The sequence below is a fragment of the Jaculus jaculus genome, chromosome 7 (genome assembly GCF_020740685.1).
Source record: "Jaculus jaculus isolate mJacJac1 chromosome 7, mJacJac1.mat.Y.cur, whole genome shotgun sequence".
NCBI classification, from domain to species: Eukaryota; Metazoa; Chordata; class Mammalia; order Rodentia; family Dipodidae; genus Jaculus; species Jaculus jaculus.
The window spans coordinates 7,236,626-7,256,901 of record NC_059108.1 but is presented as its reverse complement, the minus strand read 5'-3'; the positions used below and the strand labels follow the sequence as shown (position 1 = coordinate 7,256,901).

The following is a 20,276-nucleotide window of genomic DNA, read 5'->3' as shown; positions in this document are numbered from 1 at the left end:
GGGGTTGCTCTTGTCTCTGCCTCCCATCTCCGTAGATGTTCTGGGACTACAGATGCTTGTGCTGCAGTGACTGGCTTTCTGTGGGTTCTGGAGGTCTGCATTCAGGTCTTTGGGCTTTTGTGGCAAGTGCTTTGTCCGTAGAGCCCTGAAGAGTGCTTTGTGTCACATTCTCTCTCCATCTGTTGCAGGGCGCTTAGGCTGAGTTCATATCCTGGCCATTGTGATTAGTGCAAAAGTAAGCAAAGGTGTACAAATACATTTTCTTTCCAGCCTTTCATTCCTTTGCACAGATTCCTGGGGGTGATATATTTTAATAGAAGGACAGGATGAGAGAGGGAAAATAAGGGTACACCACGACCTCTAGCCCCTGTGAACGAATTCCGGAAGCCTGTGCCACCTTGTGCATCTGGGAGTCAAGCCTGGGTCTTTTGGCATTGCGGGCAAGTGCCTTAACTGCTAAGCCATTTCTCGAGCCCCTGTTCTTTTTTTTGTAAGTAATTTTTAAATTTTTCTTGTAAGCAGAGAGAGCAAGCAAGAGACAGAGACAGACAGAGGAAGAGAGGGAAAATATGGGTGCACCAGGGCCTCCCACCACTGCAAACAAACTCCAGACAGATGTGCCGCTTTATGCATCTGGCTTTGTGAGGGGACTGGGGGATTGAATGCAGGTTATCAGATTTTGTAAGCACGTGCCTTTAACTGCTGAGCCATCTCTCCAGCTCCCTCTCTTTTTGTGGCATCTCTATACTATTCCCATGATGACTCTATTAATTTACATCCTCACCAGTGTACTCTCCACCTCACCCAGCATTTGTCACATAGCCATTCTCACTGATGTCACCGTGTTGACAGGCGTTTGGTTTTCTGTCTCTTAAATACTGCCGGAATGCTTCGGTGGGTTACTTGATGCATGTTGTTTCTCAGTCCTGAAGTAACTAAGTGAAGTCCTCGAGGCAGGATTACTGGGTCAAATGGTAAGTTTAGTTTAGCTTTAGCCATGTTCATTATCACCTACTCAACTTAATTGACATTATTGACAGCAAAAGACATGAGTATTGGGAGGATGAGTCCAAAAGCTAGAGAGCAGTGTTCTTTTAATTGACTGTTTCCTGTGAATGACTCCACCTTCTAGGTTATCATTTCTCACCTGGAGGCAGCAATTATTGGCTGGGTTTACTGGTTCAGTCTTGGTTCCCTTTACTTATGTTTCAGAGCTCTGTTTAACAGTGTGACTTGGGGCAGATACGGTGGCACAGACCTCTAGTTCTAGCGTTCAGAAGGCAGAGACTGAAGGATGGCAGCCATTTTGAGGCCAGCTACCTACGTCTACATAGTAAGTTCCAGGCCAACCAGAGCTATAACAAGACCCTACCTCAGAGTCCCTCCTTATAAAAGTGTAAGTGGAAGCTGGGTGTGGTGGCATCCATTTAGAGCCCCAGCTTTGAGATGCTGGGGAAGGAGGAATACGAGCTCTGTGCTGCCCTAGATAGGCAGGACCCTGTCTCACTGTGGAAAGAGGAATGTAAATTGGGGGCGTGTGAGTGGTTAGCTCAGTGCTGGAAACTGATGCTTGACATGACTGAAGTGGCCCTAGGTTCACTACCTAGCACCCCCTGAAATAATGTAAAATCAAGTGATGTAATTTTTTAGCTGTCTTTGGGTAAGTTTTGGTTTTACTGAGTAAAACCCAGGATTATTAACCCGTGGTTAGAAACCCTTATGTTGTCAGACCTGTCTCTTCATAACCTCAGTTTTGCATGTGTCCCCACTAATTTATAGCACTCTGGGATATGTTGTTTGGGCTAGAGAGATGGCTCAGCAGTTAAAGGAACTTGCTTGCAAGCCTGACAGCCCAGGTTTGATTCCCCAGTACCCGTGCAAAGCCACATGCACTAAGTGCCTCATGTATCTGGAGTTCGTTTGTAAGGGCAGGAAGCCCTGGCATGTCCACTTTCTCTGTTTGCCCCTGTCTTTCTGTCTTTCTAAAGAAAATATTGCCGGGCGTGGTGGTGCACCCCTTTAATCCCAGCACTCGGGAGGCAGAGGTAGGAGGATCGCCATGAGTTCAAGGCCACCCTGAGACTACAGAGTTAATTCCAGGTCAGCCTGGACCAGAGTGAGACCCTACCTCAAAAAACCAAAAAAAAAAAAAAAAGAAAGAAAATATTAAAAGATTGTTTCCTCTTTTGGCAGCAAGGAGTGGGGTGGAGCAGAACACCCCTAATTTGCTTCTGTTAAAATTCTATATTGTTTTGCTAATGGAAAAGATCCTAATAGAGTAGCAGTTGAGACCACATTTACCTGAGGAACTGGCCACTGTTCTTTTCCTTTGGTTTCTTAATTTCATAAACTACTTGTATATATGCGTGGTTGCATTTGCTTTCTCATTGCTGGGACAAACACTGACCAGCAGCATCTTATGGGAGGAAAAGTTTTTTCCTGAGGCTTAGAGAATTCGGGGGAGGCACCATCAAGGCAGAAAAAGCTGGCTCACTTCCATAGATGCATAGCAGAGAGACACCCCCAACAGGTACCACACACAAAGAGCCAGAGCTCCAACCTGCTCTCCACCTCAGGGCTGGACTTAGATAGATCCACCCACCTCCAGTGACTCCTCCTTCAGCAGGCTCCTGGAGACTTAAATTGCAAATGTAACTAAATCTATCTCAGGGGCTGGAGAGATGGCTTAGTGGTTAAGGCGCTTGCCTGTGAAGCCTAAGGACTCATGTTTGAATCTCTAGGTCCCATGTTGCCAGACATCCACAGTGATGCAAGCATGCAGTGTTACACATGTGCACAAGGGAGTGTACATATCTGGAGTTGGTTCACAGTGGCTGAAAGGCCCTGGTGCTCTCATTTTCTTTCTCTGTCTCAAAAATAAAATAATAAAGATTAAAAAATATCTCAGGTTATGGGGGACATAAATTCACATTCAAGCCACCACAAGTACATGCACGTGTGTGTGTGTGTGTGTGTGTGTGTGTGTTTATGTATGTATATTGAGATTGTTGCCCCCCCTCTATCTGCCTTTTCCTCTCTCTCTCGTTCTCAAATAAATAGAAATAAACAAAAAAATTAAAAAAGGGCTGGAGAGATGGCTTAGTGGTTAAGCACTTGCCTGTAAAGCCTAAGCACCTGGGTTTGAGGTTTGATTTCCTAGGACCCATGTTAGCCAGATGCACAAGGGGGTGCACACGTCTGGAGTTTGTTTGCAGTGGCTGGAGGCCCTGGCGCACCCATTCTGTTTCTCTCCCTCTCTGTATCTGCCTCTTTCTCTGTCTGGGGTTCTCAAATAAATAAATAAAAATAACCCCCTCCAAAAAAAGATTGTTGGAACTAGAAGACATCATCATTAGGCCCCACTTTTTCATGTTTCCACCACCTTTTATTAACACCAACCTAGAGACTGCTTAAGCCTTTAAGGACATTTCCAATCCAAACAATAGTATTATTGCAATGTGGGAATCAAGTGATCTATTTTCAGTGTGTATTTAATTTTTTAAATATATTTTGTGTATGTGTAATGTGCATGTGTAGTGTGTTTGGGCACACATATGCCTTTGCATGCCTGTGGAGGTCAGAGGACAAGACAGAGTGTCCTTTCCTTCCACCTTTCGGTGACACAGGGTGTCTTGCTTTTGCCTCTGGGAATGACTGTCTTGCTGGACCTGTGAGCCCCACTTTGCATCTGGCTTTATGTGGATGCGGGGATTTGAGCTGTGGTTGGAAGTCTTGTGGAGCAAGTGTGCCATCTCCCTAGCCTAAATATGTATTATCCTCGTGGTTTCTTGTCAGTAGTTTCTGGTTTTATGATGACTTTGTAATTTTTGGTTGGATGCCAGGCTTTGTAGTGAAAAATTGTAGACTGTAGATGTTACTCTTGAATGAGAGTTTTAAAAGCAGGTAGCATAATTCATGTGATTGACTTGGTCTAGTCTCTGCTTTTCTATTCTGCTCCTTAGTGGTAAATTCTTTTAGCTTTGTTCCTCAAGATTATATTTACTGTTTTTGACTTTCCTTTTTATTAATCCAGCTTTTTCTATGTTTCAAATAACTATTGCTGTTTTATTTGGATTGCTTTAAACTTTAAGTTAGTTTGGGGAGAATTGACATGTTTATAATGTTAGTTTTTTTTTTTTTTTTTTGAGATAGGGTTTTGTTCTAGCCCAGGCTGACCTGGAATTCTCTCTGTAGTCTCAGAATGGTCTTGAACTCACAGTGATCCTCCTACCTTGGTCTCCCTAGTGCTGGGGTTAAAGTTATGTGCCACCATGCCTAGTAATGTTGTTTTTTAAAACTATTTTTATTTGAGAGTAGAGAGCGAGACACAGTATGGGCATGTCAGGGCCACTCCAGCCACTGTAATCATAAACTCCAGATGTGCATGACACCTTGTACATGTGTGTGACCTTAGTGTGCTTGCGTCTGGCTTATGTGGGACCTAGAGAGTAGAACATGAGTCCTTAGGCTTTGCAGGCAAGTGCCTTAACAGTCTCCTTTTTGAATTAATACAGAATGATACCTCAGATTGCTTTAATTTTGCTTTAGTTACTAGTATGATTTCCCACTCTGATTTTTCTACTAATTGTATTTACTCTTGACTAAATGGTTTCTTTTGCGTATTTCACAGCCATATTGCCCTAATCTGTGTGACAAGTTTTACTATACTAGTTTTCTTAGTTGTAAACTACACAAATGCTCAGACGGAATTTCTGAAATAATTTACTGGATGAAATCAGGAGGGACTCAAGGGCACTGTGTGTGTGTCGTTTGTTTTCTTTCTTGTACGTGTATTTTGTTTCTTCACACACTGGCTATTTATATGCAGCTTGTGGATTTGTGCAGATGTGGTCACCCTTTCCAGCCTCCCTGATCTTCATGTTTGTGATAGATCAGTTGATAGAACAGGTAGCAGCAGCAGGCATGTGTCTTCTCTGCTCCAGGGCTGCAGATGCCCAAGTGAATGAGGTTCCTGAAGGGCTTGCTCTTTTTTTTTTAAACTTTTTGTTGACAACTTCCATAAATATAGACAGGATGCTTCGATCATAATCCTTTCCCTTTCTCACCTTTTCCCAAATCCCCTCTCTACTGATTCCCTTCTTTTTATTGTAAGGCTCCTGTTTTATTATTTTTTGGTTTTTGAGGGGGTCCACTCTAGCCCAGGCTGGAATTTACTATGTAGTCTCACGTGGCCTTGAACTCATGGCAATTCTCCTACCTCTGCCTTCTTAGTGCTGGAATTAAAGGTGTGCACCACTGTGCCCGGATTCTCTTTTTTGACGTCATCATTTTTTCTCATCCCGTTTTGCAGGTCTTGTGTAGGTAGTGTCAGCCCCTCTGGGGTCACGAATATAAAGGCCACTTTATGTCTGGATGACAGTATTGTAAACAGTCCCCTTCCTTTGACTCTTACCTTCTTTCTACTGTCTCTTACACAGTGGATCTGCGCCTTGGACAGTTCAACATAGATGTCTAGTCTAGTGCTGAACACACCACTGTTAGTTTTGAGTCATCCTAGTGGTCACAACTATCTGAAAAGAGAAGTTTGTTTAACCAAAAGTGAGAGTATCATTAATACATATTAATATATATAAACACACACATAATATATTTACATAACATACATAAACATAAGTGTTTAGAAGGCATTTTGGGGGGCATAATATATGCATTTAGCCAGACAGCAGTAGTAGTTTCTTCCCTTTGGGTTCATGACCTCCCCAGTCATAGGCTTGTCATTAGGTTTTCATACCAGGCTTGAATTCCCTTCTGTGGAGCTGGCCTCAGATCTAATCAGTTGGTTTCCCCTGTAACAGACATTCCACCATTGTACCCTTTGGTACATTTGGCCTGGCTGGCCAGCTGTAAAGCTTGCAGAGTCCACTGTAGTTAAGGCTGTTGATGACTTTTCTACCCCAGCAGGCCGCATAGCTTTTTCTTGCATCAGGACAGCTAGTCAAGAAGAAGGCTTCCAGCTCAACTCCAGCTTGATTTCTGGGTGACCTGAAGGAAAGGACATGTTCTTGATGGGAGCAGGGTAGGGTTTCTAGAGGAGGTGGCTTCAAACTCATGGCAGTCGTCTTACCTCTGCTTCCGGAGTGCTGGGATTAAAGGAGTGCACCATCACCCCTCACTTACTATTTATTTATTTGAGAGAATTGGCAGGGCCCCTAGGCAATGTAATTGAACTCCAGATGTGTGTGCTACCTTGTGTGCATGTGTGTACGTGTGACTAGGTTTCGAGGGCAAGCACCTTAACCGCTAAGCCATTTCTCCTGCTTCAGTTCCGGCTTTTTACATGGGTACTGGAGAATTGAACTTGGGCGGCCTCAGGCCCTCTTAAGGCTCTCATGCTTACTTGCTGAGCTATCTCAGCCCTCCACCTTGTTTTTATTTTTCTTCTTTCTTTTTTTTTCAGGTAGGCTCTCACTGTAGCTCAGTCTCAGGGTGGCCTCAAACTCAAAGCGATTCTTCTGTCTCTGCCTCCCAAGTGTACGCTAGCATGCCCGGCTTCCACCTTTCTTTTTTGAAGTGGATCTCTCACAGAACCCAAAGCTCATTGATAAAGCAAGATTAGCTAGCCAGCAAGCCTAGGATTCTCCTGTGTGCATCTCCCCAGCTCTAGGGTTACAGTGTGTGGCAATATTCCCAGTATTTGCCTAGGTGCTGGGGATTTAAACTGATACTCTTAACACTTGTGTGCCAGACATTTTACTGAGCCCGCCTGCCCTTCCTTCCTACCTTCCTACCTACCTTTCTTCCTTCCTTCCAGATCCATTTTCTTTTTTCACTTAGCATCTTTAAAAAAATTTTTTTTTGTTCATTTTTATTTATTTATTTGAGAGCAACAGCCGGAGGGGGGGGGTGGAGAATGGGCGCACCGGGGCCTCCAACCACTGCAAACAAATTCCAGACACATGCGCCCCCTTGTGCATCTGGCTAACGTGGGTTCTGGGGAATCAAGCCTCGAACTGGGGTCCTTAGGCTTCACAGGCAAGTGCTTAACCGCTAAGCCATCTCTCCAGCCCCTTGACTTAGCATCTTTACAGTGAAATGGGAGTATCATTCTTGAAGACTCAGTCCTGGAAGAGCAGAGCAAGTAAGTTTAGGCCTGAAGAGCATGTTTCTGAATCTCACATTGCTCTCTGATACATTACTCTGTTCAGGAAGAGTCTGAGATTGCAGAGCAGTGAGAGAAGTATTAGAAACAAAGTGAAGCACTTTGGAGTGAAGTATCAAACATCAGCAGTGTTTTTTTTTTTTTTTTAGGCTTTCTGTGTCAGTTCACCATTGACATGGCACTGTATTTAACTTGCAGAATCACAGGTTGATATGCCCCCTTGTGGCCTGTTACCAAAATAAATTGCATCAATACAAATAAGTACTGGAGACCTGACTGCATTTTAAATCGTCCATTCCTTTATAAGGTACTTTTAATTTTTATTTATTTATCTTTGTTTTTTTGAGTTAGGGTTTCACTCTAGTCCGGGCTGACCTGGAATTAACTATGTACTCTCAGGGTGGCCTCAAATTTACGGTGATCCTCCTACCTCTGCCTCCTGAGTGCTGGGATTAAAGGCGTGTGCCACCAAGCCCAGTTTATAAGGTTCTTTATAAAAAGCAGCTTCTCAGGGTAAGCAGCAAAGTAATTACTATTCTTGTCTTTTGTTTACTTTATCAGATGTCATCTTGACTTCCTTGTCTTTCATTGCATTTTATTTTGACTCTTGGCAACAATGTGGCGCCTGGGCTTGAGCACACTGTGGACAGGTTGGGCAGTTTGTCTGTCAGTCGTCTAGGCACCTCACTCCAGTAGCAGTTACCAGCATCTTCTAAAACACATGAGATAACCCTGCTATCTCCTGCCCCACTCAAGTAGCGCTTGGGAAATTTGTTGTCTACCTTTGTCTTTGATCCCAAAGGACCAAGAATGGAGGCACAGGAAGGAGTCTGGATACCCTAAGTGAGCTATTATTTCAGTACATTTGCTTTTACTGACATTGTCATCAAGGTCTTGCTTGTGTGCAAGAGTTGTGTTGAGGAGGATGAAGAGGAGAAATAGCAGCAGCAGGTAGGATGTTAAGAAGGAAAGATTGCTGTCGGGGTGGTGGTGCACACCTTTATCCCAGCACTTGAGAGGCTAAGGTAGGAGGATTGCTGAGAGTTTGAAGCCAGCCTGGGCATACAGAGTGAGTTCCAGGTAAGCCTGGGCTAGAGCAAAACTGTACCTTGTAAAAATAAAACAATAGGGCTGGAGGGATGGCTTAGCAGTTAAGGCGTTGCCTGCAAAGCTGAAGGACTCAGGTTAGCCTGGGATTCTGCGATTCCCCAGGACCCACGTTAGCCAGCTGCACAAGGGGCCGCACACGTCTGGAGTTCATTTGCAGTAGCTACAGGCCCTGGCGCGCCCATTCTCTCTCTCTCCCTCTTTTTCTGTCAAATAAGTAAATAAATAAAAATTAAGAAGAAAAAGAAAGGAAGCCTGTCTTCAGAGATGAAATAACCTGCTACTCTTAAATCCACATCTGCCTTATCCCACAGTCCATGCTGCCTTGTACTTACTGCCTCCAGCCTCATGGTATTTACTGGGTAGGAAGAAAAACTGCTGGCACCTTCAGTCTTTGTTTATTGTTGTTTTATTCTTTTTTAATTTTTATGGGTCCTGGGGAATCAATCCTGGGTCCTTTGGCTTTGCAGGTAAACACCTTAACAGCTAAGTCATTCCTCCAGCCACTCCCCCTTTTAAAAAATATTTATTGAGCTGGAGGGATGGCTTAGCAGTTAAGGTGATTGCCTGCAAAGCCTAAGGACCTAGGTAGGTTCAATTCCCCATTACTCATGTAAGCCAGATGTACAAGGGGCCGCATGCGTCTGGAGTTCTTTTGCAGTGGCTGGAGATCTTGGCATGCACATTCTCTCCCCCCTTCTTTCTGCCTCTCAAATAAAAAAAAGTTATTTATTTATTTACAAGCAGAGAGAGCTAGAGAATGGGTGTGCTAGGGCCTCAAGCTGCTGTAAACGAATTCTAAATGCCTGTACCACTTTGTGCATTTAGCTTTACATGGGTGCTGGGGAATCGAATTCAGCTTATTAGGCTTCACAGGTAAGCACCTTAACTGCTAAGTCTTCTTTTTAGACCCTTCTTGTCTGTAGAAAGAGGTGTAGTCGTGTTTGCATTGCTGGTAGAAATCACCCAACCAAGAGCAGCTTCTGGGAAAAAGAGGTTTATTTTGGCTTACAGGCTAAAACGATGGCCTGAGCAGAGGGTGGACATCACCTCCTGGCCAACATAAGGTGGACCAGAGCAACAGGAGAGTGTGCCAAACACTGGCAAGGGGAAACTGGCTATAACACCCATAAGCCCACGCCCAACAATACACTGCCTACAGGAGCCGTTAATTCCCAAATCTCCATCAGCTGGGGATCTAGCATTCAGACCACCTAAGTTTATGGGGGAACGCCTGAATCAAACCGCCACAGAGGTTAACCTGATTCATTGAAACATGTCCAGCTGGACTGTCATGAAATCTTGGTACATACACCTGTTGTCCATAAACTTAGGTTTATATGTCAGTGTGCCATATTATTTTTGTGGCCATTGGTTATTAATGGTCTTCTATATCTAAAAGTGGTGGTTAGGTCCCTTTTCTTTACTGTGGGCTCATGGCTGTTGTCACTACCTAAGCACACACTTTATTTAAAGACGTATTCTTTATTCTTTATTTATTTATTACAGACAGAGAGAGAGGGATGGGTGCACCAGGGCCTCTAGCCACTGCAAACGAACTTCGGATGTATGTGCCATCATGTGCACCTGGCTTAGATGGGACTTTAAGTAGGATCATTATACTAAGAAATTTTCTAGGTCAGTTATTTTAATAGTACAAGCCTTGTATCCAGTTTTTTATTTTTTATTTTTGGTTTTTCAATGTAGTGTCTCCCTCTAGTCTAGGCTGGCCTCGAACTCCTGGCGATCCATCTACTTCAGCCTCCCGAGTACTGGTATTCCTCCTACCTCTGCCTCCTGAGTGCTGGGATTAAAGATGTGTGCCACTATGCCTGACATAACCAGTTATTTATTTTTATTTTTATTTGAGAGCTCGTGAGAGAGAATAGGCATGCCAGGGCCTCCAGCCACTGCAAACAAACTCCAGATGCATGCTCCCTCTTGTGCTTCTGGCTTATGTGGGGAATCCAGCCTTGAACCGGGGTCCTTAGACTTCCTTAGACAGGCAAGTACTTAACTACTGAGCCAAGTTCTCCAGTCCACAACCAGTTATTTTTATGAAAGTGTTACAGCAAGTTTTTAGGGCTAATATTTGCAAGTTTGGACACTTATGTTTCATAGCAAAATGCAAGTATGGCTTCTTCATAGCCATCTCACTTTCGTGGAAGTCAGCAGAGTGTTTGAATACATGCTTTTTGTGCTTTTTTTTTTTTTTTTTGGTTTTTCGAGGTAGGGTCTCACTCTAGCTCAGGCTGTCCTGGAATTCACTATGTAGTTTCAAGGTGGCCTTGAACTCATGGCAATCCTCCTACCTCTGCCTCCCGAGTGCTGGGATTAAAGGTGTGTGCCACCACACTTGGCTGCTTCATGTTTTTTAACGTTTTTTACTTTACTTTATTTATTTATTTGAGAGAGAGGTGAGAAAAAGACAGATTGAGAATGGGCACTTCAGGGCCTCCAGCCACTGCAAAAGAACTCCAGACGCATGTGCCTCCTTGTGCATCTGGCTTAAGTGGGTCCTGGGGAGTTGAACCTGGGTCCTTTGGCTTTGCAGGCAAATGCCTTAACTACTAAGCCATCTATCTCTCCATCCCTATTTGTTATGTATTTATTTATTTTATTTTTATTTTTTAGGGGGGAAGGAGAGAGAATTGGCACTTAATTATTACTATTCATACTTAAATATTTCTATATGTACCTCATAGAAAAGTCAAAACCCAAATATATTCTGCTCTGAATCATGACTTTCTCCCCTTTAAGATTTTCCTTGGCAGTTAAAAACATCTCAATATAAATACAGCTGCTTAGGTTCAGTTTTTTTTTAGATGTTCAACCATAAATCGTACAAACACTGTAACATGAGATATGCTACCAGAAGGTTATTGCATACATTTTCAGATACGTCTCCTTTACCTTTCCACTCACATCTCCAGAGTCCTGTTGCTCAAGTGTACCTGTGTTTGGCCATTGTTTTTGAATTCCAGTGATGTTTGGAACCCATGTACCTTTACATGCAAAGTAGTAGTTTGGTCATAAGAATGTCTCTTACACATTCTGAGGTGGGGTTTTGTTCATCTGTCTTTGACTGTTTGCTTAGGGAGACTTTTAGGGAGCAGCATGGTTAGAACCAAGAAGAGAGAAGACTGAGGGGTTGTGTGTTTGTGGCAAGGAAACATTCCATCCTAACCAGTGACTTGTTTTTAAGCATAAAAAGCAAATGTGCCAAATTTACATATTTACTAATTAAAAAGGCTTCCTGGAAACATTAAGTAGACTATCTTCCATAACCTTTACCACCTTTACTAATGGATATAGCCTAGAAAATTTCATCGAAGGCCCTTTAAATAATGTAAATGATTATGAATATGTAACTAGTTAATATGCAGCTACGAAGGGATTATCATGTAGAGGTTAATGAACATTCTGCTCTTCGGGTTGCAGGGCCTTTCTTCCTGTGCTTTTGGCTCACTTCATGCTTGGAAACACATGTGCTGGGATTGGAAAATGTCCTGACTGGTTTTGGGTCTCATCTTTTAATGGGGTTGTTAAATAAGAACTTCATAAAAAGGATTTCATACAGATTTTTTTCTTTTTCAATTTACATTTAATTCTGTTTGTCTATTTCATAATTACTGCCAAATCAGAAACAGTGAAGAGGATTGATACAGCCCTAGCCTGGCTCTTGCAGATGGAAAGTCAGTCCTCTGTTCTGTATATCGCCACTGTTATTAAGTGTTGCTGTGTGATTGATACTTACTGCAGATCTTCATTCGGAAGCAGACTTTCTATGCTGAGTTAATGTGTACTATGGCTGGGTATCTGATTACAGCGTGTATTTTGGTCCAGGATTGCTGCCTTAGTATTTAAATGTCCCAAAGGAGGACATTTATTTCAGGAATTGAATGGTATAATAGAAGAATTTAGTGACAGGTCTAAAAAATACTTTTGATTTTGGGGTGAATCATGGAGCATGTACAAGAGGCAGTATTGGTGCTGAGAGCTAGGGTTGTGAGCCAGGTCACACTCCTGTTTCCCCATGTAGCTGGTGCAATTTCGCTCTGCCTCTAAAATAGTCCTCTGGTATTCTAGGTTAATATGTAAAATTTTTATAATTGAGTGACATAAAAATAGGAGATTAGCATTCTTTGAAAATGGTATTTTAAAATTCCCACTCAAGTAGTGTTAACTTTAAATTGTGGTTTCCTGTGCTGATGAATGCTTTGTTTTCTGAGCATTTTGAGAATCTACTGAAATATATCAAAGGAAAACAAATAACTTTTGTGCTGAATTCTATTCTTTTAGAATTATAAGTAAAGTTTAAATTGTCTATGAAGTGCTTACATGTTGTCATAATGCACTAGGGGGAAAATGAGCTGTTCAGAGTACCTCTGTAGCCCAGGTATTTCTTCTTAAAAATGTACTTGGAAAAAAAATCAGTTCTTTTTTAGTACATCAGAATAAAAATCGCAGGTGGAAACATTTGGAGATATGCTGACAAAATAAAATATCTTCACTACTGTCATTTTTTTTAAACTGTTGAAATGTGGATGTTATATTGGCTTTTTGTTATTTATAACAATTGTGTATTCTACAAAATATGTAACATTGAAAATGGTCTGTAGATTGCATAAAATGCTAGTTATCTTATATCATATGTCACCTAATAGTTATGAAACGGGTTTTGTGCCAAAGTATGAATTCGAAAGCTGTAATTTGTTCTGCAGTTATCAGCCTGCATTAGAGAGCTATGATAAAGTATGTTCCTTAAAAACTAACATCCCCATCTCTGTGCCTCTGACAAGTAAAAATGTACACTGAGATGCTGTTAAATCTATAAAGCTACTGTGGTAGTTTTCTGATGTACTGATTTTGTAGGTCTGTGCCTTGTCCTGTTTTTCATGAGTAGTTGTCTGTTTTCATGACAGGTGGTCACTAACTGCCAGGAGAAAATCCAGCATTGGTGAGTGAAAGATGATTTTATTATACTTCTGAAATATGGATGTGGCCACCTACTTGTATTTAAAAACATTTTGTGTACTAGTGGGGAGAGAGAGGGAGAGAGAGAGAGAAGAGACTGTGTGAGTGGAGAACACAAAATAATTGAATTCTTCTAGTATTCTCCATTTTGAATGCTTTTGATAATAATTTATAATTGTCTTTAACCCTTCTTTGAAATTACATATTCCACAGTTTACTTATGTTTTATCTCTATTTTATTTATTCCAATTTCCTTTAAAAATGTTAAAATAATATTGATATCACTTTGAAGTAGAGATGGAGATATTTAAAAACCTAAATGTTTTTAGAATATTTTTTATGTTTGTACTAGAAATATAATTGGAGTCAGTTGATACAAAATAATGATAGAATTATGCCACAATTACATTTTCTCAGTTTGAAAATCTAATTAATTTCCTGTTTTAGAACTTGCTTTATGGACTGTACTTTTTTTTAGAGAAAGGCCTATTTTAATGTGCTAATCTATAGTTAATAGAACAGTACTTAGTAAGTAACATACTTTTCTGTTCTTTTGCGTCTGAGGTAGACACTCAATTTCAGTGGTGAATCAGATCTTATGAGTTGTCATGAGGTATAGTTGATCTTTTAGATATCAAATTACAGTGTATCCATGCTGTGTTTACGAAGATTTTACTGAGAGAACAACAGGAGCTGTCTTGATTGTCTGCAGGGTTATTGCAAAATCATAGTAACTGCCCCTTTAGTGGTGTGATTAAACCTTTGGTTATACACCATCAAGCACATAATATTTTAAATTTATTTTAAGAGGCTTTTTTTCATGCCTGAGAGATCTCAGAGGAAATAATTTATAGTTAGTGTGTATCAAATTTTTTTTTTTTTTGGTTTAAATGCACATAGGCTGCAAACAGTGGATAAGAGTGAAAATCAGTGCAATCTGTATACCTCATCTTATTAAATTTTCACTATTGGCTGGCAGAAAATAACCTAAAACTAATACTACCCACTTTATAAATAAAAATTCAGGATTTTGTTAATTTTCAATAAATGCACGTTGTAATTATATCCACTGGTGGAAGTCTGTCAACATTTCCACTGTGGATCACTTGCTTTTCATTACAAATTCAATTCAGTTACTACGTGAAATGCAAGTCTTCTTGCAAATTTGGCCAAACTGGCCCATTTTATAAATAGTTCTCAGGAAAGACTTTACTAATGTGGACTTCTGACTTCTGGTTTGGGAAGGCATTTAGGCACTTGGAAGAAGCTAGATTCACTCAGAACAGATAACTAGTTTGCACAGAGGTGTGAATAGCAGCTTAAATCTAGTTGGCTTGGTAAAATCGTTTGCCTGTTAGTTCTTTGAGGACAATGGGCAAGCTTTTATTTTCGTGGCCACACAGTCCTTGAATTAGTAGAGGTGAGATCTGTAGTTATTTTATATATAATTTAAATTTATGGATAGACAGATGTACAAGTACAGTGTCAAGCATAAATGTGACATTAATGTCAGAGCAGGGTCAGAGACTCTCAGTTTCACTGTGAGTCTGTAGAGCCCTCCAACTGCCAGTTTGCTTATATACATTTTCAAGTAGATCATATTCTGTCTACAGTAAAAACGAAAAATCTTTCCCCCTTTAAATTTTCTTTTTACTCAAGAAGCGGTTTTTGCTTACTTTAAAAAAATACAGTTTATTTATCTGAGGGGTGGGGGAGGGAAGAAGGGAGGGAGGGAGAGAATATGAATGAATATGGGTGCTCCAGGACCTCTAGTCACTGCAGACGAACTCCAGATGTATGCGCCACCTTGGGCATCTGGCTTATTTGGGGGTCCTGCAGAGTTGAACCTTTGCAGGCATGTGCCTTAACAGCTGGGCCATCTCCCCCAGCCTCTTGTTTACTTTTTAAAAAAATTATTTATTTGCAAACAGAGAGAGAGAGAAGACAGAATATGGGCACACCAGGGCCTCCAGCCACTTAAAATGGACTTTAGACATATGCACCACTGTGTATCTGGTTTTCCGTGGGTACTGGGGAATTGAACTTGGGTTGTTAGGCTTTGTAGGCAAGCGCCTTAACCACCAAGCCATCTCTGAAGCCCTTTTGTTTGCTTTAAAAAAAATTAGTTTATTTGGAGTGGGGCAGGGAGGGAGGAAGAGAAGGAAGGAATGGACACAGCAGGGTCTCTTGCCACTGCAAGTTAACTGTAGCTGCATATGCCACATTATGCATCTGGCTTTATGTGGGTACTGGGGAATTAAACCTGGGCTGTCAGGCTTTGCAAGCAGTACCTTTAATTTCTGAGCCATCTCTCCAGCCCTTCTGGTTTTTAAAGTGAATCTGAAAATGTTAAGATAATTGCTAGAAAAGTGTCCCCTTTATTCTGAAAGCCAGGAACTTCTGTTTGGGAGCCTTGTGGAATTCTTTGATATTTTTACATTCTCTTACATCTTCTTCAATAATCTGTTCCTTCTGTTTGGAGTGGAAAGACCCAGTCATAGGTAGGTACTAAACAGAAATCAAACTTATTTTGTGCTATGTACAGAGATGTTCAGCAAATACAGAGGGAGTTGAGAGGCTGGAGCCATCCTGTAAGCGTGTCTCACATTATTATTATTATTATTTTTTTCTTTTTGTGGTAGGGTCTCACTGTAGCCCAGGCTGACCTTGAGTTCATTATGTAGTCTTAGGGTGGCCTTGAACTCACAATGATCCTCCTACCTTTGCTTCCTTGAGTGCTGGGATTAAAGGCGTGTGCCACCATGCCTGGTTTTTTTTCTTATTTTTTTATTTTTTGGTTTTTCGAGGTAGGGTCTCACTCTGGTCCAGGCTGACCTGGAATTAACTCTGTCATCTCAGGGTGGCCTTGAACTCAAGGCAATCCTCCTACCTCTGCCTCCCGAGTGCTGGGATTAAAGGCATGCGCCACCACACCCAGTGTGGTTTATTTTTAAAAGCATTGAAATCTGCTGTTAGTTTTTGGCACTTGGCTTTAGCATTCTGGGTGCCTATGTTTTTGTTCTTATGTGTGTACTCATAAGTAGAAAGACAAAATGCATGATGTTAAAATGTCTTTTGCTAGTGGTGTTTATGTTTGTGTATCTCAACAGGATTTTTCTTTTTGTTTGTTTGTTTAATTAGAGAGAGAGAGCATTGGTGTGCCAGGGCTTCAGCCACTGCAATTGCACTTCAGACACTTGTGCCATCTAGTGGGCATATGCGACCTTGCGCTGGCCGCACCTTTGTGTGTCTGGCTTATGTGGAATCTGGAAAGTTGAACATGGTCGGTCCTTAGGCTTCACAGGCAAGAGCCCTTAACCACTAAGCCATATCTCCAGCCCAGGATTCTTTTATTTAGGGACAGTGTGTAATCTGGACTCCAAAAATAATCTGGATTGTATTTCTTTAGGGCGTCTGAGGAGGTTCATTGAGTAAAGGTACTTGCAGTGCAAGCAAGGGGACGTGAAGAGCCTGTTGGTGCCTGTATCCCCAGTGCGGGGGAGTGGGGCACTAGAGGACCCCTGGGCTCTGCCGGTTAGCACTAGGTTCAGTGTGCCAGAAATGAGGTGAAGAGCAGTTGAGGAAGACGCCCGCTACTGACCTCTGGCCTCTGCAGCCTGCACAGACGAGCATGTGTACACACACACACAGAATAGGAAGTAAAAGTATTTGTAAGAAAGTTGGAATGAAAATGGTCTGGGGCCACTAGACCTGCTCAGAAAGTTAACTTAAATTTTAGAACTGTTGTGAACTAAGAAAGTGATAGTATTTGTTCAGTTAGTAACAGATAAAAAGGAAATATTATATAAAATTATCATATTATTATATAAAATACATATAAAAAGGAAAAATTATTAGAATTCCTTTCTGTTTGTAATTTACATGATATAGTAATCTAATTTTCAACTGTCAAATAGTAAAAACAGCTTCTACTACAAAACTGTTTTCCTATCAGATTATTCTGTCAACTTAAGTCATAAGTTTAATTAAGTTATTTTAAAGTTAATATTTTTTGTGATTATTTCTACCCATCATCGTTAGAATTAATTGCATGAGATGCTAGTAAGAATTTACTACCTTTGAGCTGATCTATGAGAAAATAGTAATTGTAAAAGTGAGATGGAGTTAGGAAAGAGATGGAGAAGGAAACCAGGAGAGAAGATAAGAGGCAGTGGAAGGGCATAGGAGCAAGACACCCTCATGTCAGGATGTTCAGGGAGGGCTGGAGAGATGGGTTAGTGGTCAAGGCACTTGCCTGTGAAGCCTAAGAACTCATGTTCGAATCTCCAGGTCCCAGATAAGCCCGACGCACAGTGACACTAGACGCGCACTGTTGTACACTAACACAAGGGCGCACGCATCTGCAGTTGCTTTGTAGTGGCTGGGCCTGGTGTGCCCATTCTCTCTCTTTCAAATAAATAATAAAAAAATGTTCAGGGCACCAAAATATTCTGTGTGCAGAGTTGGATTTGGACCAGGAATTCCTTCTTAGAAGTGAAAAGCAACAAATAAAATTTAGAAAACAAATGATCTCACAAAATATCCTGATTTATTCAGTTAGCTATTTCCCTACTTAAGCTATGTAACAAATAAGTTTATAAATACATCAGTCAGGAAAATGACTAGCTATCTGTCAAATTTATAAAAAGGTTTTTAAAATAAAGTGAAGAACTTTTTTGTTTTAAAAAAGGAAATATTTGAACCTAGTAGATGTGAATTTGTACAGTATTCTCTTAGAGCTGTAGTGGCTTTAATTCAGTGAAGACGCAAAGGGTTTGAATGCACCTACTTGCCCATTAAATCTGAGTATGAGAGCCACTACCCACTGTTTGGCCCATTTGCAGCTCATTTTTCTTTTGGGGAACTAGTTACAACTTTCTTTTACTGCTTAAGTTCTTCTTCAAAGAGCAGGACATTTGGAGTCACAGGCCTGCATTTTTGAACCCTGTTGTTTCTTAACTTTGGGGGCGGTTGTCCTGAGAACCTCTACTTTCTTCTTGTAAAAGGTGGTGCTACTTAGCTCTCAAAGCTTACAGCGTCCAGTGAGGTGTCTACAGAACCTGCAGCCTGTCACTAAACAGCTAAGAGTAGCTTATTTAACTTTTATGAGAATTTTAGTTGTTACATGAAGAAAGAACAAAGCTCAGTGTTCTGTAAATATTTGTGAATATTTTAAATTTTGCATTTATGCCTTAATACATGTACATATATGTTTAATTTTTTATATTTTATTTACTTAAGAGAGAGTAACAGGCAGGCCAGGGTGGGGGATGCGCACACCAGGACCTCCACGCACTGCAAACAAAGCCCAGAGTATGTGCCACTTGTACGTCCAGCTTTATGTGGGTACTGGGGGATGGAACCTGAATCCTTCATTGGCTTTTGCTGGTAAGTGCCTTAACTGCTAAGCCATCTCTCCAGACAGACAGACACAGCACATACACACACTGAAGCTAACCCAAGAGACTGGACTTTTTTTTAATGAGTAACAGTGAGAGTGAAACCAGAGGGAGAGAGGGAGAATTGTCACGTCAGGGCCTCCAGCCACTGTAATTGAACTCCAGACGCATACAGCAGTTTGTACGCATGTGTGACCTTTCATGACTGCATCGCCTTGTGCTTCTGGTTTACGTGGGACCTGGAGAGTTGAACATGGGTCCTTAGGCTTTTCAGGCAAGTGACCCTAACCGCTAAGTCATCTCTCCAGCATTGTTGTTTTTTGGAGACAGGATCTTAGAATACAGTCCAGACTGGCTTTGTACTTGGGGCAGTCTCCTTGCTTCAGTTTCCCCACTTGCTTAGATTATAGGCATTTCCAACTATGTCTGGTCATGTTACTGTTTCACCAGAGCAGAAAGTTGGCTTCCTAAGCCCATTGCTATAGTTTTGCATTTATATTTTAAAATAACTTTCTGGGGCTGGAGAGATGGCTTAGTGGTTAAGCGCTTGCCTGTGAAGCCTAAGGACCCCGGTTCGAGGCTTGGTTCCCCAGGTCCCACGTTAGCCAGATGCACAAGGGGGCGCATGCATCTGGATTTCGTTTGCAGAGGCTGGAAGCCCTGGCGCGCCCATTCTCTCTCTCCCTCTATCTGTCTTTCTCTCTGTGTCTGTCGCTCTCAAATAAATAAATAAATAAATAAAAATTAAAAAAAGAAAAAAAATTATAAAATAACTTTCTGTTATGAAGAATTTCAAATGAAACATGATAAGAATAATGGTAGCGAATTCATCAGTTAGTGTTAATAATTGTCAACTTAGTTTGGACTATTACTGTTATTTTGGTGTTTCATGGTAGCGTCTTACTTTAGCTCAAGGTAGCCTCTAACTCATGGTGATCCTACTACTTCTGGCTCCCAAGTGCTGGGCTTAAAGGTATGTGCCACAATGCCTGGCAAGACTATTTCACTTTAGTATCTATCCTGCCCAGCTCTAATTATTTTGGCATGACTAAGCCTGTGATGGTGGCTCCCAGGATTCAAAAGGTGAAGGCGGCAGATCATACATTCGAAGCCAGTTTGTATTGTGTAATGAGATCTGTCTCACAGAAAATCTCAATTACATTTTATTAGTACACACCACCTTTACATTCTCATGTGTGCACTCTTTTTTTTTTCATTTTTTTTATTTATTTTTTTATTTATTGGTTTGAGAAAGACAGACACAGAGAGAAAGACAGATAGAGGGAGAGAGAGAGAATGGGCGCGCCAGGGCTTCCAGCCTCTGCAAATGAACTCCAGATGCGTGCGCCCCCTTGTGCATCTGGCTAACGTGGGACCTGGGGAACCGAGCCTCGAACCGGGGTCCTTAGGCTTCACAGGCAAGCGCTTAACCGCTAAGCCATCTCTCCAGCCCTCATGTGTGCACTCTTAAGACCTGTTGTTATTTTATGAAAGTAGATATTTCCTGTAGGCTGTGTCCTGACCTTAACCCTTTAAGTTTAAGACTACTTAGAGGTGCTCCACGCGTCTTCAGCTCTGTTGCTTTTTAAAACAGAAGGTACTTTTCAGAGGCATGCAGATGTCAGCAGGATTCAAAAGTTTTTATATGCCTTTCACTTGTACCTCTTGTTTTA

General features: G+C 41.4%; 1 protein-coding gene across 1 annotated transcript in view; it reads left to right on the top strand.

Annotated features, from left to right (window-relative positions):
- Window positions 1-20,276, top strand: part of Uri1 (URI1 prefoldin like chaperone) — a 73,516-nt gene that overhangs the window by 16,066 nt on the left and 37,174 nt on the right. The window contains exon 2 of the mRNA XM_045155439.1: window positions 13,153-13,187. Within this exon, the coding sequence (XP_045011374.1) occupies window positions 13,153-13,187 (35 nt within the window). The remainder of the gene's footprint in view (window positions 1-13,152; window positions 13,188-20,276) is intronic.